A 22,707-nucleotide genomic window follows, 5' to 3' on the forward strand; every position below is an offset into this window, starting at 1 on the left:
TTCCTTTTCTTGCCTTATTGCATTAGCTATAACTTCTATTACAGTATTTTGAAAAGGAGTGCTGAGAGGGGACATTCTTGCCTTGCACCTGACCTTAGTAATAGTTTCAAGTTTCTCACTGCTAAGTATGATGTTAACTGTAGATTTTTTTGGTAGATACTCTTTATCAATTTAAGGAGGTTGCCCTCTATTCCTAGTTTACTGAGAGTTTTTATCATGCATGGATGTTGGATTTTGTCAATTTTTTTTGCATCTATTGATATGATTTTTCTTTTTTAGCTTGTTGACTGATGGAATATATTAATTGATTTTCCAATGTTGAACCAGCCTTGCATACCTGGGGTAAATCCCACTTAGTCATAGTTCAAAATACTTTATAATTTATCTTGAGATTTCTTCTTTGACCCATGTGTTATTTAGAAGTGTGTTGTTTAACCTCCATGTATTTGAGAGTTTTCCAGTTATCTTTCTGTTATTGACATCTAGTTTGATTCCAGTGTGGTCTGAGAGCACACATTGTTTGATTTCTTTTCTTTTATATTTGTTACGGTGTGTTTTATGGCCCAGAATGTGGCCTATCTAGGTGAGTGTTCCATGTGTGCATGAGAAGATTATGTGTATTCTGCTGTTGTTGGGTGAGATAGTTTATAGATGTCAATTTTATCCAGTTGATTGATGGTGTTGTTGAGTTCAGTTATGTCCTTTATGATCTTTGACCTGCTGGATCTGTCCATATCTGATAGAGGGTGTTGAAGTCTCCAACTATGATAGTGGATTCATCTATCTCTCTTTGTAATTCTATTAGTTTTTGCCTCACTTGGTTTGATGTTCTGTTGTTAGGCACATACTCATTAAGGATTGTTATGTCTTCTTGGAGAATTGGCCCCTTTATTATTCTATACTCTCCTTTTTCATCTCTAATAACTTTCCTTGCTTTGAAGTCCACTTATAGCAATCAATTATCTTCTGATCTTTGAAATGGGTAGGACGATTTCCTTTGATGTTTTTGAAATGATAGAAATAATTCATAGTCTCTTACTGCTGCCAGTGGAGAACCTCTGGATAGATGTCCTCTGGCCTCAGGACATCTCCAGTGGATCCTGAGTTTGCCCATGGAGACAGAGCTGGCAAAGCCATGTGCCCTGTCCACTGCTATGTTGTAGATCAGAAACCCAAGGCCATCCTGTCTGGCACTCCACTCAGCTCCACAGATATTTATGGGACATTGACCCTGTGCCAGACCAACAGCTGATGTCAGCCTGTTCACACCGGGATACCCATTTTTGAGGATGTAAATGCTTCTGGGCCAATTGGTAAATAGGCTACCAGAGCTCTGTTAGTGCCCCCACTGCCTGCCCCAGCTCTTCTGCCCGTTCCAAAGAGTTGACAACTGGCATAACTCAGGTACCTCTGGGACCTGCTCAGCCACCAGCATGTCCACTGGGATCAGCCTGGTCCACTTACCTACTATTGTTAAATATTTTAATATCAGGCCAGGCCTCTCCTGGGGAGCAAGAAGGATGCTGTAGAGAGGGCACAGACTGGGTCCCTCTCCTCAGGGGCTCCAGTCTACTCAGGGTCACAGAGTAAGCAGACATCCCATCCTGGGGCGCAGGGAAACAGGAAGAGCTGAGGATCTGAGCTCGGAAGGCATTCTGGGAGCTGAGCCTTGTGAAGGGTTTCAGCAAGCAGGACTGGTGGGAGGGGCATTCCTGGATCAGATCCTCATTTCAGACAACCTCTGATCATACATCCTGGTCTATCAGCTGCTGGTGTCTCCTTTCCTCCATGACACATCGTCTCCACCACATACTAATTACCTCATCTCCTTCAGAGGCTCTAATTGTCATCTACACCCCCCTGGCTAAAGTCCTCAAAAACGTGTGGGGACGACCTGATCTCCTCTCCTCCAGTTTGTCCTGGTCACTTGCCCAGTGGGGTGGCTTCCCAGGCTCCCTTCTGTGCTGCTCAAAGAGAATGACAACTCCATGGAATTCCAACAGGGAAATAGAAGAGACAAGTGGAGAATCTATAGCAAGGTTGGGACTCCACTAGTCACTTGGTGAACAGTGACTGAGGACCTACTACGTGCTGAGCACTGTGTGGGCACTGAGGGCACCATGGGATGAACAAGGTGCATCATCAGGCCACCAAAAGTATATAGTCTAATGATTGAGAAAACACCAGTATAAAAACAACTGTAAATGGAGGAATACAAGTTCCATGAGGAAGGTTATGGGTAAGGTCTGTGAGGTTCAAGAGGGCAGGCACAGCTAGCTGGGGATGTCAGCAAAGGTCTTGGAGAAAGGAGCATTGAGAATGGCCTTGAAGGACGGACAAGGTTTGGAAAAGAGAAGGAGAAGGGAAAGGGCTTTCCAGAGGGTAGGGAAGGATGAGCAAAGGCGGGTGGAGGGAAAGCCCTGGCCGTGCCTGGGAACTGAGGGTAGCCCTATTGAAAGTGGGTAGCCAGATTTGAGGCTGAATGGGGTGGGGGAACCAGGTGATGGAGGCTTCCAATGCAGGCTAAGGAGCATGGAACTCTGCAGTGAGAGGTTCGGGGCTGTGGCAGGTGAGAATAGAGGAGGGACACAGAGTGCTGCTTGTTGAAGGAAGTTGTGGAGCTTGTCTTGCCTGGTCCCTGGTTCCATGTGCAAAGGACTCTTGCTCCCAGCAAGGCTCCCTCAGTGTTTTAGGTTCTGCCCACAGGGGCTCCAGCCTTGCTCCGGGACACTCATGGGTACCCTCCCTTTCCTCCTATGGTTCAAGGCCCTTGCTGAGATGCTCAAGGTGAATAAGGTGTTGAAGACGCTGAACGTGGAATCCAACTTCATTTCTGGAGCCGGGATCCTGCGCCTGGTGGAAGCTCTTCCATACAACACTTCTCTGGTGGAACTGAAGATCGATAACCAGGTAAGATGGGCAAGGGTCCCCTCGTGTCCTTTACATGACACTCACCGTTCTGCACTTTCCCACTTGCCACCACATGGAGCAGATGCTGCTGTTTATAAAGCGCCACAGCCCAGCTTTAGGGGACTTCCATGATCGACCAGTCCACACCCTGCACCATGCTTGCCTGCCTTCTTCATCATTCCCATCAAGTGCTCCCCAGCTTCTGCTTGTGTACCCCTAGTGATGGGGAGCTCACTCCTTACCAAGGTCACCCCTTCCATCCTCAGTGAGAATATCCTTCCTTATATCCAGAAGAAACCAGCTCCCTATAAGTCCTATTTGTTGGGATTAATTCTGTTCTCCCCTGCACACAGGACACATCGGGTGCACAGATCATATAAACCACTGGAGTCTTCCACACTAAGTAAATATTCCCATTTTCATCAGTCACGCCCCACTCAATGGGCTTTTTTTTTTTTCCCCAAAGGGCTTTTGAGTGTCCTTATCATCAGGGTTATTTTCTGGGCAAATTCTAGTTTGTCTTTATTCTTACAGGGTTATTGTGTCTCTATAACTTCTGTGGTTCAGTCATTTATTTTCAGGAACACTCTTTCAGTTCTGACTGAGATGATGCTAATAACAGTACCTTGTATGTTGCATGTGTTGAGGGTCTCCTGTGGGCCAGGCTCTGTGCTGTGCACCTTACACGTCAACTCTAATCTTCCCAACGACCCTGCAGGATGTGGGTGTTATCAGTCTCATTTTGCAGAAGAGAAAACAGCTCAGAGAAGCTAAAGGCAAGCAGCTTTCTTAGGGCCGCTGAGTGAGCACTTCCAGAAGCAGGACTTGGATTCAGGTCTCTGACTCTAAAGCCCACACTCCTGCCACTACACCATGTCGCTTCCAGGTCTAAAATGCTGTCTTCTTTATGGTTTATGGATCAGGAACTTGGGTGTTTTCTTTTTTATACATGAAAATGTTTCCTGAATGATCATATATATATGTGTATACGGAAAAAATTAGACAGAAATGTAACAAAGTTGTAAACACTGATTGCCCCTGAATGAGATTATCTCTACTTTTTATCCTTATTGAAAAATACTACAGACACACAGAAAAGTGCATAGAAGTTAAATGAACAGCTTAATGAATCATAACAGGCATGTAACCCCTGTCAAGAATAGAGCATCTCTAGCCTCCAGAAGACTTTGACAGTCCTTTCTCAATCATGACCCCTACAAAACTATTCACAGTTTGCTCCCTACTTGCTTTCACACGTCCCTGTCTTAGCTCTTGCTTTTCCCTTCCCTGGAATGTCCTCCTCTGCCCCTGCCCTTCTCTGCCTAGAGAAATCCTCATCTTCCTTCTTGATTCAGTCGAAGCCTCTCCTTCTCCCAGTGGTGTTCAATAGCCAGTTTGAATCGCTTGCCAGAGCTGACTGTGGGTGCCTCTTCTCAACTTTCCTTCAGGGATGGCACTATGGTACCTTGAAGTCACCCCTAGTGGAAGTATTTATGTTATGGAAATTGAAAAAACAACCTTTTCTTTTTCCCCCCCAGGAGCCAGCATATCACTCCCTTCTCCCTTTAGTCTGCTATTGGGCCTCTAAGCCTCCCCCTAGAGAGAGTTGAGGGCTCCTTCCCTGTGTTCTCCTAGCACCTTTGCTTTCCTGTGAGCTTCTCAGAAGCTGGTGCTATGTTTGAGTCATCTCTGTATCCCAATACCCAGCTCAGAACTTGACCCTGCAGTGGTACTTGGTAAGCAGGCCTGCCCTGGATAGTTGTGCATGTTGTTCACTGCACAATGAGATGACAGGGAGCAATATCCAATGCATATTCTACTCTCCAAGCCTTGGTGTGGGGATTTGTTCACCCAGAGAAGGCACTTTTTTCTAGTTCCTAGAAAGAGGCCACATGAGCCTGCAGCAGTCCTGTCATGTGAACTTGCTGCATCGAATTCCTTCGATCTCTCACATGCCAGCAGCCTGCTGCTGCATCACCCATTCCCAGCCTCCATCACTCCCACCCTTTCTTCCATTGCTGACCCTGCTGTATTGCAGGCAGCAGGGACAGATCAGATGGAACAAAGGCATGTAGCAGGCTTGGCAGCAGTGCTGGGTCAGACCCTGGGATCAGCTACTCATGTGACTCCAGGCCTAGCCAGGCAGGGAGTCAGGGTCTACCCAACATCAGCTGAAACCTGATTCCTGGAGCAGAATGTTGGCCAGAGATGACCCTGGCCTCAGGTCACTGTGGTGGCAGCTGGCAGGGAGCGAGCTGCCTACCTTCCCTCTCACTACTGTCCCCCCAGAGCCCAGAGAGAGAGAGCCAATGCTGACCATCACTCTCACCCTGGCTGAACACCCTGGTGTGAGAACATTCATTTCGTCGAGCCTCAGTTTCCTCACTTGTAAAATGGGGATAATAAGAATTTCTACTTCTAAGGAGATAACAGATGCGAACTATGAAGCTGTTCACTTTTATAATTACTCTGAAGGTGACCTAGGGAGTTCACATGTTATTCTAAGAGTTCATTTACTGAGCAGGTGCCATATATCCATTATCTCATTTAATGCTCACAAAGACTTTTTGAGTGGGTGTCACAGTCCACCCCAGCATTGTAGAGGAGGAAACTGAGGCCCAGGCAAGCTATGTAACCTGCCCAAGGTCACACAGCAAGTGAGTGACAGAGGCAAGATTCAAACCCAGGTCTGTGTGACTCTAAAGTCCATGAGCTGTGCCTGTCTGGGCCCTTGAACCCTACTGTAGTTTTGTGTGGGCCTTGGCTTTTCTCAGCTGTCCTTTTCCCTTGTTGCCAGGCTGGAGCAGTAGTTACCACCTGCCCCAACCCCATCCCAGGAGCATCTTTTTTTTCATTCATCTCAGTGTTAGATGATGCCCGCTATAGCCGAGGGTTATGCTGGGCTCTGTGTGTGAATGAGGCTCTGGCTCTGGCTCAGCCCTCTCAGGATTCCACGCTGGCTGAGAAGACAGACAAGTGTACAGTTGACCGTCCAACCAGGTGCTCCAGCAAGCCACAGACAGTGGGTCACTGCAGGAGGAAATCTCATTCAGGAGCAGGCATCAGGGAGGGCTTCTTGGAGGAGGTGGAATTTGAGATAAGCCCGTAGAGTAGACAGTATCTCTGAGGGTGAAATAGAGGCTGTGGCATCCCTGGTGCAGGGAACCACATGAACAAAGAGAAGGGGAGGGGAAACATGGAACCCATCCAAACTAGACTACCGGGAGTCCCGGAGGAAAGCCAGAGAGGAAGTGGGATTCCAAAGGGCTGTGAATGGGTAGTTGGAGGGAGAGTGGTCTGTGGGCTGCTGTCGGCCCCAGTCAGAGTTGCGCTCTGCAAAGATGGTGCCTGGCTGGATGGGAGAGGATTGCGGGTGGGAAGAGGGCATCGGGGCCTAGGAGACCAGAGGGGGCTCTGACCACCAGATGTGGGGCCTGTGGGGAGGTGTTCCTGGGGGTCTGGCAGGGGATGGGGAGAGAGGGCTGGGGCCAGTCTCGGGGAGGGGCCCTGCTGGCCTGGCTTGGGGAAGGCCACCCACGCCTCTCACAGTGTCCCCAGAGGCTGGGCCCCAGCACGGGGCTGTGCGGGGTGTGGCAAAGAGGAGGTGGTGAGTGGTGTTGGATTTATTCCTCGTTCTTGGTTAGTCCCTGAGAGGCCACAACTCTCTCCTCAGCCCTTGTGCCTGTAACCTGTGTCAGAGTCTCTGACCTTTCTCCTTATACGGCCAAAGAAAGGGACCTGGGGAGTTCTGCCCTGGGTGACACAGAGCCTTGCAGGCTGGCTCAGGACACAGATTCAGGAATAGGACTCTGGGGCTGTTTGTTTACTCAGCCAGGCCTTCTTTACCTCCGTGCAATGTTCTTTCGCCCCTGAAGTTGCCCTGGGACGGCAGAGAGGCTGGGGAGGGAGTGGAGGGGGGCCTGAGCCACAGCTGGGGGCACTGAGAAATGTCTAGTCCAACCCTCCTTTCACAGATAGGGAAATCAGGAGCAGAGAAGGGATGGAGCATGACAAGGTTGCGGGTCAAGTTAGTGTCAGAGCTGAGCTGGAACTGAGGCATCCTGGTTCCAGACAGGCTTCATTTGCAGATGGACAGGAGAGACCCTCTCAGCCCCCAGGACACAGGCAGGACACACCCACCCCAAGTCAGCCCCATCCAAACAGTGGTTCTCTGCCCCTCCTGATTCACCCACCCCTCCCCACCACAGAGCTCCCTCCAGGGGACCCTCAGGCCCTCGGGCTACAGGGCACTCAACCTGCCCCTCAGCACAGATGAGGCCTGAAAACAGGACCCCTCCCCAAGTGAAGACACGTGCAACATCTGAGGGGAACTGGCCGGATTTCTCACATTTTGTTCCCATATTTGACAGTGAAGATGTGCTTAGTACTTTTGAAAGAAAATAAAGGAAGTGTAGATTGTATTTCTTCTTTTCCAGATTGGATTATTGTCCTAGTGGAAATAAATTTAGAAAGAGAACAAAAGCTATGCTGGAATAGGATCCTGAAGGTTTTCACTCATGGTGACACCCCTTAATTTTAGATCCCACACTCATGGCAGCTGGCTAACTGGTTTTTAAATGAGGCTGAATGTGGCTGCTGGTTTTGCAAGATAGAAGAAAACACACTTGAAAACCAAGAGAACAAGACCAATTGTGTTCTCTGTTTTGTTCCTTTTACTTTTAGCTTCTAAGCAGCAGCTCTTATCTGCACATGATTTTTGTTTCTGTAGTCTCATTTTGAATTGAAGTATTTCAGACTGGAAATATTCAGCCTCCCAAGAGGACGGGTATGTATCACTATCCCTCTAAATATCAATTATGTTCCTTTACTGACCTCACTTCTCAGAGAAAGATGAGATAAAGTCAGTGGAAATGACGTAGAGAAAACCTTTTCCCTACGCGGATCAGAATGAAATCAGAATAAAGATTTATGATAGTGACCATCTTGCACCATGTCAGGTCCCCACTGGAGGCTGTACTCTGTTCTGAAAAGCCAGGAGCTTTCCAGGCTGGAGATGGACAGATCTGGGGTCTCCCTGACTTCAAATCTCTGACACTTGAAGTCAAACAAGGGATCAAGTTGGCCCAGCTTAGCACCAGCTCTGGTGTGTTCTTGCTGTGTAATTGGCGAAAGGCACTAATGTAGCCTTGCCTCAGTTTCCTCACCTATAAAATGAGGATGATATTCGTACTCCCTGAATAGGGTTGTGAGAGGGCTTGATGTGTTGATCCCTTAATCAGTACCTGGCACATGGTCTTCTCTCAATAAAGAGAGGAGACATTTCTATTGTTGATTAGACCCGGCTGGTGGTGGAACGGTGGGGTGGGGAGGACTGACACCCGAGAGATTCTGGTTCATACAGGGAATAATTTTTAACCTCTTTCCCTTCCTCTCTTATTCCTTCCTTTCCTACTTATGTTTACTTTTTATTGAAGTGTAACTTACATATAGTAAAGCAAATACATCTCAAGTAGACTTCTCAGTGGGTTTATACATTTATATACAGCTGTGTAATCATCACCAAGATCAAGATGTGGAACATTTCTAGCACCCCAGCAGTCTCCCTCATGCTCCCTTGCCAATTAGTACCCTGCAAATACAATCATATTCTGATTTCTATCACCGTAGATGAATTTTGCCTGTTCTTAAAGTTGATATACATGGAATCACATGCATGTGTTCTTTTTTGTCTGGCTATTTTTGCTCAGCATTGTCTGCGAGCCTATCAGTTGTGTACCAGCACCCCCCCCCCACACACACAAACTTCACAGCTTGGAGCAACAATGAACAGGTATTTCATTCACAGTTTCTGAGTCAGGAATCCAGGAGAAGTTTGGCTGCATGGATCTAACCCAAGATCTCTGAGGAGATTGCAGTCAAGGTGCAGTCTGAAGGCCTGACCAGGGCTGGAGGAACTGCTTCCATGTGGCTCCCTCCATGGCTGTTGGCAGGAGGCCTCAGCTCCTTGCCATGTGGACCTCTCCATAGGGCTGCTTGAGTGTCCTCACTACATGGCAGCTAACCTCTCCCAGAGTGAGTGATCCAAGGCAGAGAAAGAAGGAAGCTGCAAACGCCCTTTATAGAGCCAACGTTGGCATTCACTTCTGTCTGTTGGCATTCTGTATTCTGCCTATTAGGAGTGAGTCACTATGGACAACCACACTCAAGGGGCGGGGAATTTGGCTCTACCTTTTGAAGGGCAGAGTATCAAATAATTTGCAGGCACATTTTAATTTGCAGAGTGAGAATCATCTATATTGTTTTCTGTTGTTGCAGTTTGACCAGAAAGGTCTTTCAAACCAGCAGAGCAGCCCAAGGATGGAGCAGGCACCTCGAAGGGTGGTGCGCTCCCCTCCGCAGGGTTTGGGACTTCTGGAGTTGAATTAGATAATTCCCAGGGCTCCTTTCTTTTGTTTTTTTTTTCAAGTGCTCCTGCTTGTCCACATCTTCTAGACCACAAAGAAAAGGCCACGACTGGCTCCATGAAATGTATCAAGTGAGCTTCTTGACGTCCACGGTGCCTCTGGCCAGAATGAGGGTCTCAGAGCTGCCAGCTCAGGTCGCAGCTCAATTCCACCTGAGTTGTTGGTTGGCTTTTTTTTAAGTAGTGAACCTGATCATTTTCTCACCAGATTGATAACAGGTGGTTATAGTAAAGTCTGAGGGAGCGAGAGCTGTCCTGCACTCCTGCAGGGCACGTCAGCGTCTGTGTCCTTTTGGTAGGGCAGTCACACTTTTAATTCAAAAGTCTTTCAGCCCACCCATTCTGTATCTCCACATTCAGCCTGAAGAATTCTCTTCCCTCCCCTGCAAAGCCCATTTCTGCATTATTAGTAACAAGGAAAACTGGAAGCAAATGAAATATCCAACTCTACCAGGGCATCCCATGAAGCTGTTAAAAGGCATAAGGTAGTTCTGTGTGCTGACTTGGTAAGATCTGTGGAAAACATTAAATGAAAAAGACAAGTTGCAGAACAGTATGTGTAGTATGACTCCATTAAGAAAAAAAATTAAAATAAGAATAATCTTTATTTTTGTTACATACTTCATAGAAAAAAAATCCATAGGAACACACTTCATTGGCCATGGAGGTTACTTGTGTGGAAAGAGGGTAGGACTGGGGATAAATGATGTGAAGGGACACTCATTTTACTCCATCTGCTTTAGTATCACTAGAATTTTTTTTAATGGAAATAGAGTTGATTTACAATGTTGTGTTAGTTTCTAGTGTACAGCATAGTGATTCAGTTATATATATATTTTTTCATTATATGTTATTACAAGATATTGAATATAGTTCTCTGTGTATCACTAGAACTTTTAATAATGAAACTATATTTATTCACAAATGATTTATTTAAATCTCAAGCACATCTGAAGAGGGGCAGGAGTTCTTTCCCAACCCCCCTCCCTGGCTCTGCTGGCAGTCTGTGTTGCCAGTCCTGGTGTGACCCCCACCACCCCAGTCTCTCCCCAAGGGGCTCCTAATTGCCTTCCACACACTGTCAAGGTTGCCTCCTAACTTTTTATACCATCCAAGCAAGCTATCCATTGATGTACAGGATGCAGGCCCCGGAGGCTTTAAAGGTCATGGAGCCTAAGTGTCCCCATTCGTAAGGACGTCTAGGAGACCCTTACAAGACATGGCCCGTCTGTTCACAAACCTGCAGGGATGGACAGTCCGCTACTTTACCCGATGCTGGTGATGATGAGACCTCAGTCTGCACACTGAGCAGCTCCGTCTGCCTGTGGCTCCTCTTGTCAGCCCTACTTCTGCCTTCTGAGCTTCCTCTGAGGCACCCGAGTGAGATGGGAACTCGCACAGGCTCCAGAGCAAACTACCCACATTCAAATCCTGGTTCTGAAACTGAGTAGCTCTGTGATTTGGGGGAAATTTCTTAGTATCTCTGTTCATCATGTTCCTCCTCTGTAAGATGAAAGTTGTAAGAATACTACATATTCCATAGGTTCACAGGGAGGAGAAATTGACTTAGCTTATGTAAAGTGCTTATGGTGTGCCTAGCACACAGTGACCACTAAATGCTATTTGAAAAATAAGAGATCAGAGTTGTTTGTGTGTATGTGTATTTTATTTTGTGTGTGTGTATGTGTTTTGGAGGGGGTGGTATTTTATTTTTTTAATTGAAGTGTAATCAATTTAGTGTGTCAGCTTCTGGTGTACAATGTAATGTTTCAGTCATTCATATATATACATGTATTCGTTTTCATATTCTTTTTCATTATAGGTTATAACAAGATATTGAATATAGCCCCCTGTGCCATACAGAAGAAACATTGTTTATCTGTTTTATATATGGTAGTTAATATTTGCAAATCTCAAACTCCCAATTTGTCCCTTCCCACTCCCCTTTCCCCCCAGTAACCATTAGTTTGTTTTCTATGTCTGTGAGTCTGTTTCTGTTTTGCAGATAAGTTCATTAGTGTCTTCTTTTTTCTTCTTTTAGATTCCACATATGAATGATATCATATGGTATTTTTCTTTCTCTTTCTGGCTTACTTCACATAGAATGACAGTCTCCAGGTCCATCCATGTTGCTGCAAATGGCATTATTTTATTCTTTTTATGTCTGAGTAGTATTCCATTGTATGAATATACCACAACTTCTTTATCTAGTCATCTGTCAGTGGACATTTAGGTTGTTTCCACGTCTTGACTATTGTAAATAGTGCTGCTATGAACATTAGGGTGCATGTATCTTTTAGAATTAGAGCTTCCTCTGGATATATGCCCTGGAATGGGATTGCTGGATCTCATATGGTAGGTCTATTTTTAGTTTTTTGAGGAATCTCCATTCTGTTTTCCATAATGGCTGCACCAAACTGCATTCCCACCAGCAGTGTAGTAGGGTTCCCTTTTCTCCACACCCTCTCCAGCATTTATCATTTGTGGACTTTTGAGTGATGGCCATTCTGACTGGTATGAGATGATACCTCATTGTAGTTTTGATTTGCAATTCTCTGATAATTAGCAATATTGAGCATTTTTTTTCATATGCCTATTGGCCATTTGTATCTCTTCATTGGAGAATTGCTTTTTTAGGTTTCTGCTCATTTTTGGATTGGATTGTTTGGGTTTTTTTGTTGTTGTTGTTATTAAGTTGCATGAGTTCTAGTAGAGCTTTCCCAGCAAGTGGTGTCAAGGAGAGGCCAGGCTTCCTGCTAAATGGGGTGGACGGGGGACCTGCCATTTCCTTACTGGGGTCTCAGATGGTCTGTCGTCTGCCAGGCCAAGTCGGCCCGAGCCCAGGGCTGTGCTGGGGCCTCTGAGGACAGACCTGAGCTCTTTCCAGCACTTTCAGGAGCCTTGCCAGATGGGCTGGTGGAATCTCACTATCGTTTCTCCGCCTGCCTTAGCCAGCAGTCTGAGCCCCATCTGAACCTAGACAAGCTCTGGTGAACTCATAATACCTGGGAGGAGTTCTCTGTCTGGAGTCTCAATAGCGTCTCAACAAGCATGCAGTTCCATAAGCATCCTTTTGGCTGTTAGGCTGCTGTATTTTTGTCCATCTCCCTGTGTTGTTTTGCACTGATCATGTTCCTATTTCTTCCATTCAATTCAATTCCTTGACCTTGACCTAGAGATACAGGGTTCTGTGTTCTCTCCAAGGACTCATGATCTAGGGTAGCACCATCCTGTCATCACAGAACTTTCTGTGATGACTGGAATGTTTTGTATCTGCACTGACCAATATGGTAGCTACTAGCCAGTGGCTATTGTACACTTGAAATGTGGCTAATGAACTGAGGAACTGAATTTTACATTTTACTTAATGTTTCAGTTTTTTTAATTGAAGTATAGCTGATTTACAATATTATATTAGTGTCAGGTGTATAGCGTAGTTATTCTGTATTTTTATAGACTATACTCCTTTAAAAGTTATTATGAGACTATGGCTATAGTTCCCTGTGCTATACAATATAGCCTTGCTGCTTATCTATTTTATACATAGTAGTTTGTACCTCTTAATTCCCTACCCCTGTCTTGCCCCTCCCCCTTCCCTCTCCCCACTGGTAACCACTAGTTTGTTTTCCATATCTGTGAGTCTGTTTCTGTTTTGCTGTATACATTCATTTGTATTACTTTTTAGATTCCATGTAAATTTTATTTAATTTCATTTTTTAAATTTAAGGATTTTTTAAGGTTAAAGTTTTAAAAAATCTGATTAAAAATTGAGCAGAAGAACTGAATAGACATTTTTCCAAAGAAGACACAGCTGGCCAACAGGTACATAAAAAGTTGCTCAGTATCACCAATCATCAGGGTAATGCAAATCAAACCACAATAAGATATCCCCTCACACCTGTTAAAATGGCTGTTATTAAAAAGACAAGAAATAACAAGCATTGGTGAGGATGTGGTGAATTGGGAACCCTGTGTGCGCCATTGGTGGGAATATAAATGGATGAACCCATTATGGAAAACAGTATGGCTGTTCCTCAAAAAAATTAAAAATAGAACTACCATGTGATCCAGCAATTTCACTTCTGGATATTTATCCGAAGAAAATGAAAACACTAATTCAAAAAATATATATGTATCCCCATTTCATTGCAGCATTATTTACAATAGCCAAGAAATGGAAACAACCTAAGTATTCATTGATGGATGAATGGATAAAGCAAATGTGGTATATAAAATGGAATCTATTTGTCATTAAAAAACAATGAAATCTTGCCATTTGTGACAACATGGATGGGCCTAGAGGGCATTATGTGAAGTGAAATAAGTCAGAGAAAGACAGATATCATATGATCTCACTTATGTGTGGAATCTAAGACAAAAGAAAAAAACTAACCAATCTCACAGAGAACAGATTGGTGATTGCCAGAGGTGGGGGGGGGGAAGGGGTGGGTGAAATGGGTGAAGAAGGTCAAAGGGTGCAAACTTCCAGTAATAAATAAGGCATGGGAGTATAATGCACAGCATGATGACTATAGGTAATAATACTGTATTGCATATTTGTAAGTTGCTAGGAGAGAACATCTTAAAAGTCCTCATCATAAGAAAAAACCCACTTTTTTTTGTAACTATGTGTAGGGACTGATGTTAACTAGGCCTATTGTGGTGATCATTTCACAATGTATATAAATATCAGATAGTTATATTGTACACCTAAAACTAATATAATGTTACATCAATTAAAAAACTTTAAAGAGCCACATGTGGCTAGTGGCTGCTGTACTAACCAACACAGGTCTTGTTGGACAGACAGATATGGAGGCAGGTGACCCAAATAACGCAGATGGACTGGGTCAGGAGGAGAGGGGGACACACAATGTATCACTTGAGCGCTGAGTGGGGAAAGATGGTCTTCAGGGGTAAGAATCAGGAAAGGCCTTGTGGAGGAGGGGGCATTTGCGATGGGTATTAAAGCACTAAGGACACATCAACAGGTAGGCACAGGAGGGTAGGGGCATGTTCCACGTGGAGGCGGGGGGCACGTGAACTTTTAGAAGCAAACCTCTGCAGGCAGCAGGTACCAGGTACCAGATCCCCATCCCTTGGGTAAACAGGCTGAGTAAGGACTGAGAGAGGAAAGGCGAGCGGGGACTTAACTGTGCAGGGCACTGAGTGTGGGGCTGAGGAGGAGGCGGGGCTTAATCCAATAATCCTGTTGGGTTATTGAATGAACTGAAACCCTACAAGTTGGGCACAGGGCATTGGGAACACAGTAAGCTCTCAATAGATGGCAGCAGTTATTGGCAGTGGGGAGTCATTGGAGGTGGTTGTGTGTTTCCGTTTGCTGCTTCTTTAGATCCATTTGGGAGTATTGCCATCTGAGCAATATTAAGACTTCTGATCCAAAAACATGGGATGTTTTTACATTTATTCAAATCTTCTTTAATGTACAATGCTATTTTATAGTTTTCAGAGTGTAAGTCTTTAATTCTTTTATTAAATTTATTCCTAAGTATTTTTATGTTATTGTAAATGGAATTGTCTTAATTTCATTTTTGGGCTGCTCATTGCTAGCGCATAGAAACACAGCTGGGTTTTGGATATTGATCTTGTACTCTGCGACCTCGCTGAACTCGTTTATTAGCTCTAATAGTTTTCCGTGGACTCCTTAGGATTTTTGAGATACAGCATTGTGTCATCTGCAAGTAGAAATAGTTTTTCTTCTTCCTTTCCAATATGGATGCCTTTTATTTCTCTTCTTCGTTTAATCGTCCTGGCTACGACCTCCACGGCAATGTTGGTGAAAGTGAACACCCTTGTCTTGTTCCTGCTCTGGGTGGGGAGAAGTTCTTTAATCATTAAGTATGATGTTAGCCTGCCTTCTATGTCTTTTCAAACCTCTTTAAGATTATGTTTATTTGTTTATCTTATTAGACATGGTAACAGGAAACTCAATACAATAAGATATAAAGATGAAAACAAAATCCCACCACCACCAGTGTGCTCCCAGGCCTTTCCAGTGCATGTGTATGTGTATGTGTATGGAAAGTGTAGGTAACTTTACATAAATATGGCCCCTTTTGTCGCTAGGCTTTGTCTACTCAATATGGTTTCATGGCCATCTTTCCAGGCCTGGGACCAAAGATTCGCATCATCATTGTACAGCTGCTTGTGTTCTACTGTAAAGCTGAACCATCATTTATTTGAGCAACTCCCTCTTGCTGAATGTTTGTTTCCCTTTTATTCCCTCGATTATAAACGAGACTGATGAATGTCCTCATCATATCCTTCCCAACATGGTGTATGCTCACGTCTTCCTTTCCTTTCTTTCCACCTCTGTCAGATGATCACTGTAGAACTGGCCACAGGGCACTAACATGATCAGAGTGAGGCTTTAGGAGGCTAACTCTGGCAGTCCCTAGTTACTGTGTGACCTTGGGCACATCCTCTTTCCTCTCTGGGCCTCCGTTTCTTCATTTATAGAAATGAGTCAGAATGACTGGTGAGCAAACCTGGCTGTGTATTGGAATCACCTGGGGAGTTTTCAAAACCACAGACACCTGAGGACAGCAACCAGCAATTCTGATTTAATTAGCATGGGGGTTAGACTGGGTGGAAGGATTTTTAAATCTCCTTGAGACCAGATGATGTGAAAGTCCTTCCTGCTCAAGCATTCTAGGAAGGCGGCTGTGGGACAGTGGGAAGATCTGTCCTTGGAGTCCAGCGGCCCTGGGTTTGAATCCCAGCTCGTTCGCTGCTCCTGGCTGTGTGACCCTTCACCTTCTCCAAACTTCCAATTCCCTGCGCTCTGAGTGGGCGGGGCGGGGAGGTGTTAAAATCCCCGCCCACCACTGGGTGTTTCTGCCTGTAGAGGAGGTTTAGGTGCTGCACGAACGAAGGAGAGGTGACCGTTGTTCTTTTCTTGATCAAAGAGCCAGCCCCTGGGCAACAAAGTGGAAATGGAGATCGTGAGCATGTTGGAAAAAAACGCAACGCTTCTCAAATTCGGCTACCACTTCACCCAGCAGGGGCCCCGGCTGCGGGCGTCCAACGCAATGATGAACAACAACGACCTTGGTGAGTAGATGTGCCCCCTGCCCACCTGCCGGCCGTTCTATCTTCTTGGAAGGTATGGCAGGGGAGATTCCACTGCCGCCTTCCCAGAGGGAGTCCTCTTGTTGGGCCTGACTCCCGGTTCTCACTTCGCTTTCATCCTTGTTTTTGGTGTTTGCCCCTTGCCTCCTCCCCAGACCCCTCCCTAGACGTGGGCGCCCTGCCTGCAGGCGCTGAGGCCGGGCCCTCCTCCAGCCCAGGGCTGGCCCCAGAGCGCACCCTCAGCGTGTTAGCTGAGCGAAATGAAACATGGGGGGCACAAAGCCAGCCTTGAGTCTGTTCCTCTTCTGAACCCTCTTTTGGGAGCCCGGAGTCCTCTCCAGATCATATAGCCTGGCTCTAGACCCAGACCCCAAATCCACCAACCAGTCCTCCCATCCACACCCCAAGCCTGGGAGACTTCAGGTTGCTTTTAAAAAGGAGGTTGGAAATGTTGACTTCATAGTAAAGGAACACAGGTTACAACTGATTTAATATCAGTTAAAGGCATAGTTTGTATTTTTTCTTTAAAAAACGAAAGAAAATGTCATAATCTTTCTTGTGAGCAAACACTGAGTAGAAATACAAGTCAGCTGAACAAAGAGGGAGACCAGTCACTGACTCATTTCCAGATGCGACGGTTGCCAGGCTCCACGGGTAGTTTGTTGTATGTATCCCTGCTGGCTGCCAAAATAACGTGTGTCCGAAGAGGTGTATGTCTGATAAAGTTGTAGGAAAATAAGAGAAAAAACAAAAACAGGAGTAGGTCTGTTAACCTAATTGATCATTACATTCAGCTGTGAGTATCCTAGAATCGAGGCGGGTGGAAGACAAAGCAGTTTACGTTATTCTTAGAAGAGAAGGAAGCATAATGGTTTTTTTTTTAAAGAAGAAAGCTTCTTTCTGGGGTTGAATTATGAAATAACTATGTTTCCAAAGGACAGTGTCTTCAGTGAGTTTTTCATCAAATTCAAACCTGCTCTAAATGTGTTTTTTGTTTGTTTGTAACACTCAGTAAAATGCAAGGAGCTTAATACTAAAGCACATCTCAGGGTTCAAGTATGTCACTTCCTGGTGATGAATCTGTGGCCAGGTGAATCCTCATTCTTCTAGGAAAGCCTAGAAGAACAGGGATGGGTGTGTTGGTGTGTGTGCACAAGGCATTTACTCTCAGAACCTCTGTGTGGTTAACTGCAGAGCTACACGTGCACACACACGCTTTAGATTGAGTTACTCAGTTCAACAGACATCTGTCAAAGTCCTGGAGGGCCCTGGGTTGCAAGTATAGGTTCCTGCTCTTAAGGAATCATAGCCCAGAGGCTGCTCACTCACTGCTTCCTCCAAGTGCCACTTTTTTCTAGAGCTGCTGGTCCAAAAAGTCCATCCATCAAGCAAACGACAACAACAAGCCACACCAGGTGTCCTGGTTTATCTGAAGTGTCCTTATTTGAAATAAAACGAGAGTAAACACAAACAAATAAGAATTATTTCTGTGTAACAGAGGTGATAGCCACACTGAATTGCTGAGTGAGCCCCACAATCTAGACTCTCAGCCCTGCTGTGATCTGGCTGCAGAACCAGCACTTAAAAGCCTGGAGTTCTATTCTGATACCCAGTAACCTCACTTTTTTTGTTTCTTCTCCTAGCTTAGATTAAGTTTCTTTTGAGTCCCTCAGGGCTAATCCAGCTTTGGTCTCCCAGTGGCAAGATGGTTTGGAGGACTTCTTTCTAGGGACAGAAGTTTCCAGATGACTAGAGATCAGGGGTGTTGTAGGGGACACCAGGACCAGCTGGAGGCTACATGAAATGGTCCTTGAGGACTCTCTGTCCTGAGAGTCTGTGATTCCAAAATCCAGCCCACTTCTTATCACCAGGGACTTGCTAAGGTTAAGCAGGAGCCCGGCGTGCCAGAGCCGGACGGGGCACCGGGCTTCTCACTCCCGTTCTGTTATGGAGGAGCTGAGGCCTGGGAGGGACTGCCTTTCCAGACGGTGGCTCAGTCAAGTCACACCCATTGTTAGTTACATTGAGCACTTTGGGAGCATCTTTTGTGCACCCCGGACTGTGCGAAGTGACGTAAGGGTAGCAGAAAGCTAGCTCCCTGACTCAAGAAACTTACAGCCTTTTAGGGGAGAAAAGACTCAAAGATGTGCCCTCAAATTCAAGAATGCCTACAAACTGTATCAAAGGGAGGAAATGATCTGTGAGGACGGAGACCGGTTAAGCCAAGCATCCTGGTGTGGGTGGGCCCTGAATCAGCCTTGAAAGGAAGAGATAGGTTGTGCAGAAGGTCAGAGGGCATTCCTGGCGGGGGTGCTGGCATGGGCAAAGGCAAGGTGGTAGGATCTAGTATGCGGGATAGAAGAGACAAAGATCCAGAAGGACTGAGGAACTATTACACGGAGTTAGAGCTGGGAGGAAAAACAGGAGCTCACAGAGAAGGGAGGGAGGGCATTCCAGCAGCAGGGACAGCGTGGGTAAAGGCAGGATGATGGGCAGGCATGTGGGCGCCCACGGGAGTGGGGCTGGGTAGGTGTGGGAGGCTGTGAGCCAGAGGCTTTTTAAATGCCAAGGAGTTTGGTGATGAAAGCAGGTGGGAAGTGGGACCATGGCAGTTTCCTGGACAAGAATGACAGGTGATAAAAATGGGCCTCTGGGTTACCCCCAGGGAACGGTGCAGCTGTTCTCTTGGGGTTTCCCACAGAAGAAATTAGAGCAGAACCATCTAAGTGACTGCATACAACATCCAGAGTACTAGTTGAAGTAGGATTTCTAGCTTTAAAAGCAAATTTGTGCCCACCTGCTAATTTTTGTGACAGAAACGCTTCTGATTCTGATAGCGCTTCAGCGTCCTCCTGCAAAAGAGAAATCCTGACTTTTTACCCCAGCACCATATTTTCATTCTGCCCCTGATGCTCTGATAAAGCAGGCAGGTTTCCATGTTTCCCAGCTGAGTATGTTTGTCACAAAAGCTGCCTGCCAGCCCCTGCCCAGCCTCCAGGGTTGTTCCAGTGACCGCTGCTGCAGCCCAGCAGCAGGGAGCAAGCTCTGTGCGGAGCAGAACAGGCTTCCCTGGTTTCCTCCTCACTCCAGCCCGCCTCTGTGCTGGTGCCTGGGCTTTGCCTGCCTGCGAGGCAGGTGGGCTCCTCCTTGGGAGACATTTAGTTTTCAAGGCTGGGGGTCAGCTAGTGCCTCTGCAGACAGACGGCCTGCCCAGGGCCATCCTGACAGGTGCGTCTTTGGTCCTTTCCACCCTGTGCACTGGGCTCTTAACAGAGTTCTGTGGGGGTGAGGGGGTGTCAGGGAGGAGACGAGGATCCCCACCTCTGTTTTCCCACAGTGATACCTCAGATGGCTCCTGTTTCCACACTGTTTATAGCTGAGAGCCAGGCTGGTGCTCGGGTCCTGTAAACCTGCCACCGAAGCTCCCTCCACTTAATGAAATCTGAATGGCTGCCTCCAGGTTGAGACAGTGCTCTGTGTTGGGGTGGGGAGAGGAGGCAGGAACCTGTTTAAAAGCAGAAGACATCCCATCCTGGGAAAGCCACTCTTTCACTACGTTCTCAGAGTAGAGCTTTCTAACAGGCACCCCAGACACAGCACACACGCCCTACATCAGTGTCATCATCTCCCCTGAACACCGTCTTGGGAAAGGGCACTACTTTCCTCATGGTCATTCAGGCCGACCTTCAAATCTTCACCTCTGTCTATGCGCTGCCCCCAGCCCAGCCAGCCACCTCCTCACCATCTGCCTTGCCCTGCCTCTTGCCCAGCCCTCAGCCCGTTCACCTGGTGTCCTGCAACACCCAGTGTCCTCCAGCTCCTCCAGGGCGGGCATCTCTCACAGCGCTCAACCCAAAGCTTGCCTCACCACTCTGCTTAGAACCCTTTCTGTGTTCCCACTGCTGTCAGGTGAGACTCCTTGACATGGCTTATCAGTTCCTTAGTAATCATAGCGGATACTTGCACGGTGCTTCCTGTGTGCCAGGCACTGCGCTAAACACTTCAGCTGTACTCCTGTGATGTTCCCAGCGACTGGGTGAGGCAGGTGCCTTTATTATCCTCATTCTACAGGAAGGAAACAGAGGCCTTGAGAAGTAGGTAAGGTTACCCACTGTCAGTGGGCAGAGTGGGACTGGAACCAGCAGCCTGGTCCCGGAAACTGTGCTGTCCTCCTCCTCTCTGGGCAAGGCCCTGTCAAACTCATCTCTTGACACCCCGACAAGCCATCTTCTTGCCATATTAGTACCAACTGGTCCAGGTAGCTTGAGTGCTTCCTAGTGACACAGGCAAAACCCTCCCTTCAGGGGCCTCCTGATGTTCTCAGTACTTTCCCACCATCCATCCCTTTATCATTTAAGATTCAGCCAACACGTCACCTGCCATCCCCAGAAGATCTGACCGGTCAGTGTGCCTCTCATGCTTGATAGAGATTGACCAGGGTACTTGGGATATTTTATCAAACTTCATGTAGGTGTATCTTGGTCTCCTGTTAAGCTGTGTTGTTTATTTCTGATCCTTGGCACATCGTAGCACTCAGTAAATGCTGTTGAATATAAAGGAATATAAAATGCTCCCCAGAGACAGAATGGAGGTGTAAAGCTTGGCGGGAAGTGGTGGAGGTTGCTCAAGGAGGATGGAGGTTGGTCCAGGTGACGCAAGATTCCTTCCGGCTCTGACAAGAAACCAGTCTGTGGTAGTTGCAGTAAGCAACACGGCCGAGTTTGAAAGTAAAAAGCAGGTTGGACTTGGAGGAGGATATTGGGAGACCTGGGTTCTGCTCCCATTTCTTTATTCACTGTGACTTAAGACAAGTTACTTCCCTCTCTCAGCCTCAATTTCCTTCATTATTAAAATGGGGAAAATTAGTGCCTGAGTTAAGTGGATGACTTTCCCTTCTCCCCATGCAGTCTCTGTAAAAGCCAGTGGCACGGGGGAGACCCTGGACAGATGCAGCCCCACGTACATAATGAGGGCATGTAGGGGAGAAAACCACGGGATCCCTTTCTGTACCTCGAGCCACATGCTGGGGTCTCGGGTTCCAGTCCTGCCTCTGCCGCTCGCTCTCAGGGACCCTGGCTCCCTTCTCTTCTCCAGGGAAAAGGAGCTAATCTTGTAAGAACCAGATGCGATGTGGATATGGGAGGCCTACATAGGCAGGGGTGGATTGTACTGAGGCAGGCGCTGGACCGAGGCTCAAGATGAGTCACAAGCCTTGGTTCCATCTGGTACCAGCTGTATTGCTTTGAGCAAGAAATGGACCCTCCCTGCCATACTTTCCTCATCCACAACATGGAAACAGCAACACTGAGTCCAGAACTGCTGGAGCGGCTCCAGTGAGGGGTTGGGTGTAAATGGAGTTTATTAATGCTGCACAGCTAATGTGGAGATGCTTTGAAGCCTGGCTCATGTAAACCCTCTGGTTGCTTCAGGCAAACCTCTTCTGCTCTCTGGGCTTTGGGTTTTGTTCCCCCACATCTTCTCTCAAGCTGTTGGACATTCTAATGGTCTCCAGGAATCTTCTTTCCAGGAGACTGCCCACTGGTTTGCATTAATTATTCTTTTGAGGTGGGTGGAGGGGAAGGGGAGGTGCTCAGGCAAAGGCTGAACTCTAAGCCCCAGACTGGGCTGCCCATGTACCCTGCGTCCCTCCCCGCCAGCTCTTCGCCACAACCGGAGTAATGCACCTTCCTGGCGGTTCTGCTGTGTATGCTCAGTGTCACAGACAAGTCCATTCGGTTCTTGTTGTAGCTCATAAGCATGAATCTGAGGTCTACCTGCTCATCTCGAGAACTGGAAGGCATCTAAGTATAGACAGACTTTCTTCCTCTCACAGTAGCTTCCTGTCTCAGCCACACCAGCAGCCCCCTTGACTGCCACCTACAGGCTGTCTGAATGAACTTTCTCTGTGGCTGATCTAGCTTGCTGCCTGGTTTTCATCTTCAGACACTATTTTGTTTTCAACCCTCTCCCTTATTACAACAAAGGGGACACCCCCACCCCTACCCCTGCCCAATGCTTCCCGCCAACCATCCCCAGCCATCCTGTAAGCTAATGACCCCAGCCTGCAACCCTCTGCCTAATGCTTTCCTCTTTACGACATTCAACTTTGTTATATGAACAGTGTTTGAACTTAAATTGTCTTGCCCCTGGGGAAACCATAGGTTAACCATAAGGGGACGCAGATAATGCAGGGTCATCTTCAGGGGGGACTCTGTTGTTTACACAGGCAGGCCAGGAGCTCTGAGAAAGAGCTGCGGGAAATGTTCCTAACAGGTTAAGAC

The 22,707-nt window shown here is 46.7% G+C and overlaps 1 protein-coding gene and 1 long non-coding RNA gene across 7 annotated transcripts in view; one reads left to right on the forward strand and one right to left on the reverse strand.

Moving 5' to 3' along the window:
* The window catches only part of TMOD1 (tropomodulin 1), a 78,312-nt gene that overhangs the window by 53,656 nt on the left and 1,949 nt on the right, over nt 1-22,707 (forward strand). For all 6 annotated transcript variants that reach the window (XM_072959783.1, XM_072959786.1, XM_072959787.1 and 3 more), the window contains 2 exons: nt 2,767-2,910; nt 16,264-16,408. In XM_072959783.1, the coding sequence (XP_072815884.1) occupies nt 2,767-2,910; nt 16,264-16,408 (289 nt within the window). The remainder of the gene's footprint in view (nt 1-2,766; nt 2,911-16,263; nt 16,409-22,707) is intronic.
* LOC140695868 (uncharacterized) lies at nt 17,769-20,390 on the reverse strand. The gene is made up of 3 exons (XR_012071701.1): nt 19,770-20,390; nt 19,224-19,278; nt 17,769-17,865 (listed from the first exon to the last, which is right to left on the reverse strand). It is a non-coding gene; the product is annotated as an uncharacterized lncRNA (long non-coding RNA).

Source organism: Vicugna pacos, chromosome 4 (genome assembly GCF_048564905.1).
Source record: "Vicugna pacos chromosome 4, VicPac4, whole genome shotgun sequence".
In the NCBI taxonomy this organism is placed as follows: domain Eukaryota; kingdom Metazoa; phylum Chordata; class Mammalia; order Artiodactyla; family Camelidae; genus Vicugna; species Vicugna pacos.